This window comes from Podarcis raffonei, chromosome 8, assembly GCF_027172205.1.
Source record: "Podarcis raffonei isolate rPodRaf1 chromosome 8, rPodRaf1.pri, whole genome shotgun sequence".
NCBI lineage: Eukaryota > Metazoa > Chordata > Lepidosauria > Squamata > Lacertidae > Podarcis > Podarcis raffonei.
In genome coordinates this window covers 25,628,853-25,638,740 of record NC_070609.1, presented here as the reverse complement: position 1 = coordinate 25,638,740, position 9,888 = coordinate 25,628,853, and the positions used below count along the sequence as shown (strand labels likewise).

The 9,888-nt window shown below is 47.2% G+C and overlaps 1 protein-coding gene across 1 annotated transcript in view; it reads right to left on the bottom strand.

Moving 5' to 3' along the window:
• Nucleotides 1-337: 337 nt before the first annotated feature.
• LOC128418678 (digestive cysteine proteinase 1-like) overlaps nucleotides 338-9,888 on the bottom strand; it is a 33,996-nt gene continuing 24,445 nt past the window's right edge. Inside the window, exons 6-11 of the mRNA XM_053398639.1 lie at nucleotides 8,785-8,980; nucleotides 6,633-6,826; nucleotides 5,651-5,742; nucleotides 4,159-4,320; nucleotides 3,284-3,473; nucleotides 338-1,737 (exon numbers count right to left, since the gene is read on the bottom strand). Coding sequence (XP_053254614.1) covers nucleotides 1,550-1,737; nucleotides 3,284-3,473; nucleotides 4,159-4,320; nucleotides 5,651-5,742; nucleotides 6,633-6,826; nucleotides 8,785-8,980 — 1,022 coding nt within the window. The 3' untranslated portion in view covers nucleotides 338-1,549. The remainder of the gene's footprint in view (nucleotides 1,738-3,283; nucleotides 3,474-4,158; nucleotides 4,321-5,650; nucleotides 5,743-6,632; nucleotides 6,827-8,784; nucleotides 8,981-9,888) is intronic.

Below are 9,888 nucleotides of genomic sequence, written 5' to 3'. Positions count from 1 at the left end.
CTGTCAGGCTGCAGAGCAGAGCAGAGCAGTTTTTCCATTGTTTCTCCTGAGAGATCAGCTGCCATTAGAAGAACTGTAACCTTAAGAGCTGGCACCTGCACTTGCTGTTTTTCTCGCTCCCTCCCTATCCCTTTTTCTTTGGGTGTCACGTATTTCAGACTATAAACCTGAGGGAATAAGGATCTCCCACAACTCCTCAAGCTAGAGGAGATGTAAGCTCCAGTTTCAGGAAGCGAAACTCCAACCTCCCCGCCTTTATTCACTGGCTTGGTCTTCCTGATGTTGCTTCAACGCTGTGCCAAGTGCATTGTGAGAAGTAATAAGACAGACAAGGACACATGGTATGTACATATTTTTAATTGGCTCACTTGGGAAGAGCCATAGCAACTGATGCAGAAGAGGAGGGGGCAACTGAGAATGGAGCTTTGACAAAGCCATAGTTGATCACCCATCCTTCTACAACTGCTGTATATCACCTTTCATGTAAAAAGAATCCTGCACTCCAGGAAGTGGGGATGAGGAGCTGCTGAGCTCCAGGTGGTATTGGGACTACAACTCCCATCAGCTCCAGCAAGCATGGTGGCTGCTCAGGGATGATGGGAGTTGTAGTCTAGCAACATCTGGAAGGGCACACGTTCCACCTCCCTGACCTAAGGCCCACAAGGACATAGCTCCTTGGCTTGTGCATGGCCTTAAGGAATTCCCCACCCACCAAATTTCCAGGCCTGGCACCGTAATACATTTTGCTGCGGTTTGTACAGTGGTTTTTGTAAAAGCTTTGGAAACAGGGGTTCATGGTGAGGGGACAGCAAACACCTAAGAAAACGGCTTCTATAATTCTTATTACAGTCGTACCTTGAATCCCGAACGCCTTGCAAGTCAAACATTTTGGCTCCCGAACACCACAAACACAGAAGTGACTATTTTCGGAACCCAAATGTCCAACGGGGCTTCCGATTGGCTGCAGGAGCTTTCTGCGGCCAATCAGAAGCTGCGCTTTGGTTTCCGAATGTTTTGGAAGTTGAACAGACTTCCGGAACGGATTCCATTCGACTTCCAAGGTATGACTGTAGTGGGTTTAAGGAATTGGAGGCATGAAGGATAAGAAGAGACTGGGTGATGAAGGGCCTGTTCAAGAAGCAAGCACAAGGAGGACTAGGACTCTCAAAAATATTGGAAGAAGGTGCAGAAGTTATTTTTGTTCCAACAGGGCGATCCCTATAAGACGACTGGACTTTGTGGTTTTATTTATCCAGGGTAGTATTTAGACCCTGCTTCTCAGGGTGGGGAAAAGCCTTCATGAAATAGCTTCCAATATAGTTGAGATTAGGCTTTTTTTTAAACAACAAAAATACAACAACAACAACAACAACCCCAAAATTCTTCCAGCCCTGTGGCTAAAGATTTCAGCACACAAAAACAAATATGTTAGGGATGTTTAGGAGTTTGGGGCGTGTGTGGGGTGGTGGTCCTGATTGAGAGCAAAATATATATTTGGACAGTATCAGCTCTGAGATTCCCTGAAGGAGCTTTCCAAGGCAAGGTCGGGTTATGCCATGATCGGGAACGTGGCATCAGTGGCAACTCCACAGTTGTTGTCTTTCATAGACATGAGGATGTAGCCATCATTTCCCCAGTAGGTGGACCAGGAGTTCTTCACAAGCCAGTAGAGTTCGCCTTGGAGGACACCGTAACCTACAGCTAGGACCGCATGATCCAGCTGGCCTCGTTTGTTTCCTAAAAATGGATTAAAAATAAAATAAAAGAATCAAGCTTTGTAACAAGTGGGATAATGGAAAAGAGCACAGGAGCATGGCAGCCACCCAAATGTACTGCTGAAGATTGAGAGTTCAGTTCCGCATGTGCAATGGCCTCCTGCAGAAAAGGGAGATCATTTTCCTCTCACCATATTAGAACTCAGGATTACCCAGAAGGATCCAGACCCTAAGAGTGGGACCAGGAAGAGAGAAAGCTACTTACTGGGTTACCTTGAGTGACCCATTTGCATTCTTCCTCATCCCAAATACCATATGCAAAATGGGATTGTGATAATGACCTGCCTCCTAGGTTGGGTCGGGACGCTGAATGAGATATGCAAAGGTCTTGGCAGTGCTTGCCAAAAGGCGTAATTATAACCAGCTGATGATTTGCAGTAACAACCATTGCGCACACTTTCTGTAAGCGATGATTATCATCAGCCAGGCTGCCATGTGACACCATCCTCTACCTCAGAGGTAAAGAGGCTATTGACTTGCCAACACTGCTAGACTACAACGTCAGTCACCCTCAACCACTGGCCCTGTTGGCTGCAGCTGATGTGCATTGCTGGACCTCAACTCCCCTTTGAAAGCAGCAGGGTGCAGAACTTTCCCACAAGTAGATCTCTTAGTGAGTGGGTAGGCACCCGAAACTTTTAGATCTATGTGGGTGGTGCTCCAGCTTGCCACAGCAATCAAGAGGACAGGAGATCCCTGCCAAGGCCTATCTAGTTTAGCATCCTGTTTTCAAAGTGACCATCCAGATATCCACGGCCTCGCTCCGGTTTGCATAGGGCTGATGTCTGTGCAGATAGCACAGAGGATGTTGCAGTGGAAATCAGCATCTATGTATTTATTTACTGCCTTGCATTTCTTCTATTATAGAACCCAAGATGTCTTACGTTTGGTACCCAGGTGATCACCCATATCCAAGCACTGACCAGACCTAGACCTGGGACATTTGTTTCAGTAGCCTCACATGCCTTCAGACCATAACCTAGGGAGGCATTAGCTTCCAATTTCACCACAACAAAGCCTGGAAGAGTTTACCATAATGCAAGTAGCCACGTGGGATGATGTGCAGGTTATACCAAGTGCTCTTGTGATGCATTGCAGGAAGTGCAACTTTATTTACAGCAGGTAGTGGGGATCCTTGAGCCCAGGGGACAAATGCAGTCCTCTGGGCCTCTCTATTTGGCTCAGGGGTCTCCCCCTAGGCCACAGCCTACCCCACACCAAGCCACACTCTTCACCAGCTCTGCTCCACTCCTCCTTGAGGGTGTAACTTTGACAAGGACTCGTTTGCCAGGATGGAGAGGTGTAGTTCAGGGGGAACATAGCCTACTGCATAAAGGTAGGATTCACACCCGCTGCTCTACTCTGTTTTGCCTCTGGCTTTGTTCACCCCTAGCCTATGGCCCCTGGAAGATTACCCACAAGCAAGAGAAAATGTGGCCCGCAGGCTAGAAGAGATTCCCCGCCTTAATTTACAGTTTTCTGCCACAATCTCATAGGCTGGGACTCACCACACTTGGGCTCGTAGTAGACACCGTTGGAATAGAAGGAAAAGCTTCGGTGGGAGGCGTCGATGCTGACAGACACGGGGCCATGCTTGTAGATGGCAGCTTTCAGAGCAGTACGGTTCCCGGAGGTGACATTGACGTAGCCTTTGAGTTTGCCCACAAGCTGAGTGTCGTTGCTATGGCAGTAGCCATTCTGAAAGAGAGAAGAATCACCCAGGTGGGGATGAAATCCAAAAAGAAAACCCCAAGATTTCACTCATCGTTTCATTAACCACCATTGTGGTCCAGGAGTTTCTAAAAGCTTTCTGAAGACATTTCTTTCTCCATGTGCAGTCTGGAGTCTTCACTGATCTGCCCCTCTAGTCTGGGCTAGATCAGTTTAGCTGGAGGGCTGGGGACACTGCTGCTGGGCAACCAGTTCACAGCACACTGTGCAAACCACAGCCTTCTATGCCCATGCATATCTCCGCCTTACCTCATTGCCTGCCACCCTATGCAGTCAAGACTGGCATACATATGATGTACATAGTGATGCTGCACATACAAATGCTATCGTGTTCAAGAAACACATTTGTGTGGAGTGCTGGAGTTTCCACCTCCTGGCAAAGTCTTCAGACGCCAGTGTGCCTGCCGGACACATGCTCTCCAATGCACAGCCCACCCCTCTTTCACATGAACGTGTAGCCAAAGATGGAGTCAGTGGCCATAATCTCACCCTGTGATATTGGACAGACTTTCCTTCTCAAGATTCTTGGATATTTGCATTCAAAGCACTATGACGCCACTTGAAACAGTCACAGCTTCCACCAAAGAATCCTGGGAGCTGTTGTGTAATAAATGGCTTACTAGTAAACTAATTCTGGTTTGACTTCTCTCACCTGGCCTTTGTATGGGCCGTAGGACTCTGTGCTGGCAATGCCGCCGTGCTTCAGGACCCACTCGAACGCCTGAAACTCCTCGCCACCGTCACAGGCATAGTTCCCAAAGCCCCAAGAGCAGTCAATGAGGATTTGCTGAGACAGAGGGATGAGCTGCCCAGTCTGGGGAAACAGGAGAGAAGCAAAATGTCAGTCTTGGTTGAGAGGAAACTGTTACAGTGGTACCTTGGGTTTTTGGACGTAATCTATTCTGGAAGACCGTTCAAGTTCCGAAACGTCCGAAAACTGAGGCACAAAGGGCAGTCTGCAAATTTAACAGAGAAAATTGAGAATACACTCAGTGGAAGCCACTCGACTTCTGAGGCACGTTAAAAAACGGAAGCGTTTATTTCTGGGTTTATGGTGTTCGAGTTCTGAAATGTTCGTCAATAGAGACGTTCAAAAACAGGTACCACTGTACCTGTTTAGCCACGCAGTGCTAAACCGTAAATGTCAGGATAGCACACATGGAACATTCCCTTTAGAAAAGAAGCATTAATAGCATATTTTACTGCTGAAGCAAAGTTACATTCATAATGTGGAAAATAGGGCCGTTTCTTTGCTGAAGCTGAGCAGCTTTGTCACTGGCCTGTATCTGGATTGGAGACCACTAACCTGGGGTGTTGGAAAATTCCAAAGGAATTTGACCCATGTTCAGAATGAAAATCAATCCAGAAAAAATTATTGGCATTCACTGTTGGTGCTTTCAGTCCACAAATGATTATGCATCAATTAAGCTTCCTCCCCCCCGCTCCCCGCCGCCAAAACCCCCCCTTGCATTGTGTTTCCTTAGCATTGAAAAAAGCAGAGTGGAAGAATGAAATGACAGTGTAATTTATATAGCCAACTTTGCAATTTTGCCACAGTGGACAGTGAGGTGAAGTTGTGGTGAAAGATGAACTGCGGCGGAATGGAAGCAGAGCTGCATGCAATAGCTACAATGTGGAATGGAAAATGATGCCTTTTTGTATCCCTGCTCTGTGCTCCCCCTACTGAATAGAAGTGGGAAATTAAATGTACTAAATGAAATATTAAAATAGACGTTGCCACTGCTTACCAGGAGGGAGGTGGTGGGGAGCTCAGTGCAGTGTAAGTGCACCAGCAGAATCACAGCATTATTTCCATCAGCATGCCTGTGCACCGCACCAACCTCTCCATCATGTCTCCTGGTAAGCAGAAATGACACACCTGCTGGGTAGCTCTCCCTGTGGAACGTCCTCCCTTCAGATGTCAAGGAGATGAAGAACTACACAACTTTTAGGAGACATCTGAAGGCAGCCCTGTATCGGGAAGTTTTTAGCCACCCAGAGTGGCTGGGGAAAATAATAGAATAAATACTTTTCTCAGGAATGTGAACAGCTTGGACCTGTGTAGCATCCATTCGCTGAGTTCCCCAACACCTTCCAAATTAGTTGAAAGGAAATTCCCTGGTAAGACATAGGCGAGCTCTTACCTTGAGGAAGAGAGCCCCTTCGAGGGCTCCAGTGCTGGAGAAACTCCAGCAGGAGCCACACACAGCCTGGTCCTTAACTGGAGTCACTGCACCTGGAAGGGACAAGCAGAAAAGAGTTGAGATCCACCTGCACAACCATTTCCGTCACCATCAAGCTACTGCAACATCACTCCTTTTGGATGTGGAGCAGCAGAGGTGTGTAACTTCAAGGATGCGCCATTCAAGAGTTAATACTGTTTTCATTTTTAATTAAAACCAACTGGGGGACAGGGAGGGGCCACATTTGAGTGGAGCAGTAGTGCTGGGGAAATTTCTGCTTGCCCCATGCCTAGAAAGTACAGATCAAAGAGGTTTCCCACTTGTCCATTCAATCTAGGCATGAGTTGGAATGGTTCTGCCTTTGCGCTGTCTCCCAGGAAAACCCACTCTTTAATGCTAAATCGGAGCAAACATCAGTCCAAAGAAAACCCTACTGAGGTTTGCTCCAATTCAGCATTACAGAGCAGGTTTTCCTGGGAGAAAGCAAAAAGTGTGGATGAACCCTTATGGCAAACAGAGGAATACCTGTATGTATATTGGAATATCTGCATTTGGCTGGGAGGGGACTAATGCCCTCTTCTCCAAGTACCACTGCTCCAGTCGAGTTTCAGAGTCTCCACAGCTGCTTTTCAAGCAAAAATAAAAAACATCAGGAGATTCTATTGCTCTCCTCTGCATTTCCCAAGGCTTAGGACCACAATTGCTTACAACAATTGGCGCCTATAGCTCAGAGATATAGCATCCGCCTTGCATGCAGACGGTCCCAGGTTCAGTCCCCAGCATCTCCAGGTAGGGCTGGGAGAGAGGCCAGCCTGAAATCCTAAAAAGCTGCTGCCAGTCAGTGTAGACAGTATTGAACTTGATGGACCAATGGCACGACTCAGTATAATCCCCTTCTTATTTGTTCCTTGCCTACACAGGATTGCCTTCCAACACCACTCACCGTAAAGCCGCCAGTCCAAGCTCTCTGGCAGGATTAGGCCCACGTACATCTCCTCAGGGAAAGGCAGCCCATTGTTTGGCGCTGTGGTCTTGAGCTTGCCTCTCATCACAGCTATCTCGTCCTGGGTGAGGTCTGCCAAGTGGTTCAGCGCCAGCTTGTAGGAGAGGTTGGCCCTGTTCTTGGAATGGACAAACCTGGGGGGTGGGAGGCAGAAACAATGGGAAAGCTGGAGGAGAAAGGGCTGGGCTGGGCAGGGGGCGGCTCAGGCTTGTTGTCATCTTCCCCTAACCCTTTTGGGGTTTAAGGTTCCTTGAACACTAACACACAGTTCTTGGAAGTACAGGAATTAAACCACAGCAGAAATTTGGTATGGCCAAATTCACCTCACAGAGCTACAGTTCTCAAGAGTGGTTAAACAGTCAGTCCCTCTTTCCAGGGAATTCTGGGAATTGCAGCCCCACGAGAGGAACAGGGGTCTCCTAACAAATCTCAGCAACATATCACCCTTCCAAGGATTCTTTGGGGGATGATCATGACTCTTTAAAGTGGCATAGCACTGTTTCCAATGTCCAGGGCACATATCAAGTCTTTTACAATGTTCCAGGCTTTCGACAGCGGATGAGAATTTTTTTAGTGTGGTGTTTTGATACTTGGTTTAGGCTGCTTTTTATTCTGCTGTTTTCATCAACACAGTTGCAGTACGTTTCTGTTACAATGATGTGCTTTGTCCCCGGTTGTAAATCGTCCTGATAAACTGGCACCAAAGGGAAGTAAATAAATGGATTAAACAAAAGCTGCTTCACAGCACAGTGCCAAAGCCTAGGTCAAAATGCAGGGAAGCAACTGAGCAGAGGGGCCCCAGCCTCGAGGAAGAGCCCCAAATGATCTGGGTCTTGATTTCAGGAAAGCTTAAGCCCCAAAACATGTGTTAAGTGGCAGGGCTCAGCACAGGCTGGGATACTGGGATTTAAAATGAATTTTATTATATTGAACAGATTTAAAAACAACAAGGTAGCCTCAGACAAGCGTAGCTACAGTCACCTCAATATTATCATCAAAAAGCCAAGTGTGCCTCCATGCATATGCAAGAGTACACACTTCCCCTTGAGGAACGGCTGTCGCTCATTGGTAGAAAATCTGCTTTGTGTGCAGAAGGTCCCAGGTCCAATTGCCAGTGAAAATGTTCTCTGCCTGAAACCCCAGAGAGCTGCTGTCAGTCAGTGCTGACAATACTCAGCTAGATGGACCAAGGGTCTGACTCAGCTCAAGGAAGTTTCCCGTGTTCCTATTGGCTCTCTAACCCACTGGTCTTCAACTGGCAAGTCAGCAACCACTGCTGCCAGTCAGTGTTGACAGCAATGGTGTGAGCACTGGTGTGACTTGGTATAGAGTATCTCCCTATGTTCCTTCCCCTCACCTCCAGGAACCAGAGCCAGATCTAAATATATTGGCGCAAGATTTCAGATCCCATGCTTTGACTCTGACAGCACAGCCACTACCTGTTTCATAATTACTCCTTTTTATAATATACTCCATCAGTAAAGGTGAGATGGGGTGACAGCGCTTCTCCATTAGCTCTGCTTGAAAAGCCACCAATATCTAGCTCCTCCTCTTCAAATATTTCAGTCCTAGGTAAGGTAAAGGGACCCCTGACCATTAGGTCCAGTCGTGGCCGACTCTGGGGTTGTGGCACTCATCTCGCTTTACTGGCCGAGGGAGCCAGCGTACAGCTTCCGGGTCATGTGGCCAGCATGACTAAGCCGCTTCTGGCGAACCAGAGCAGCGCAAGGAAACGCCATTTACCTTCCCGCATGAGCGGTACCTATTTATCTACTTGCACTTTGACGTGCTTTCAAACTGCTAGTCCGTCGCAGGGATTGAACTGCCGACCTTCTGATTGGCAAGCCCTAGGCTCTGTGGTTTAACCCACAGCGCCACCCCCATCCCTCTATCCTAGGTAGTCATTATCAAAATAATGCAACTACCTCCTAAGATTGCTTCCCCCCTCTCCCCTCCCAGTCCCTTTTCCCTTTTGTGCTGTGCCTTTTAGATTGTAAACCTGAGGTCAGGGACTATCTTATTGTGGCTCCCAGAGCCCTTTTTTCTGGCTGAAGGACAGGATGGGGGAAAAAATTCAAATACAACCAATGACCTCATGTTGTGGGTGAAGGTGTGCTTCCTGTGTTCCATCTCCCGTTCATCGTCGTAGGTCTTTCCAAACCGTTTTCTGTATTGGTGGAACACTTGATGGGCTCGGTCCTCTTCTCCCCCCACAAAATCTGCCATGGGGTTTGCCATGATGTGGTGCTCTGAGGAGTCGCCGGGCAGTTCATCGCATAGTTTTGTTTCTAGGGAGAAAACGCACCCGGCAGATTTATTTATTTAATTCCTAATTGGTATACACTGCTTGATTGTAAATAAATAAAGAAAATCCTCAAAGCAGAATACACAAAGAGAATACAATAATAAAACTATAAAGAGTTTAAAAACAACTATTTAGAACATTCAAAAAAATAAAATAAGCAATAAACTAAAAACGTATCATTCTACAAGTTTGGGTAAGCGTGCCCAAACAAAAATGTTTTTAAGCTGGTGCTGAAAAGAGTACAGTGAAGATGCCTGCCTGATGTCAATAGACAGGCGTGCAGGTGATTGCCAAGCTAAAGGATTTTAGTGCAGGTGATTGCCAGGCTAAAAGATTTTCTTATAAATGGGGAACAGGTATTATGTGGCACCTGTAAAACTGTCCATTCCCTAGATCGAAGTGCAGCTCTGTACACCAGGAATAGTAAGAGTATTACTACGCATGTAATATCTGAAACACTGTCTCCTTCCATACAGACCCTCCTGGTTGTTAAGATCAGCAGAGAATGCTCTGGGAGTACCTCCTCTCTCAAAAGTCCAGAAGAGGGTATTCTCTGTGGTGGTCCCTAAATTGTGGAATTCTCTCCCCACAGAGCTGTGTCTGACTTCTTCACTATACAGTTGCCTCTGCCTGCCATTTGGCCACCTACTGTTGGGCTCTCTGTCTTCTTCCCTACCAGTCTCCGATGGGCACCAGCCACAACTAGGTATGATATCCTCTCAATATGAAGCAAATGAAGATGAAGAGAGAGACCTTAGGGAAGGGGCAGAGCTCAGTGGTATAGCATCTGCTTTGCACGCAGAAGGTTCCAGGTTCAACCCTCAACACCTGCAGGTAGGACTGGGAAAGAATGAAATCCTGGAGAGCTGCTGCTAGTCAGTGTAGACAGTG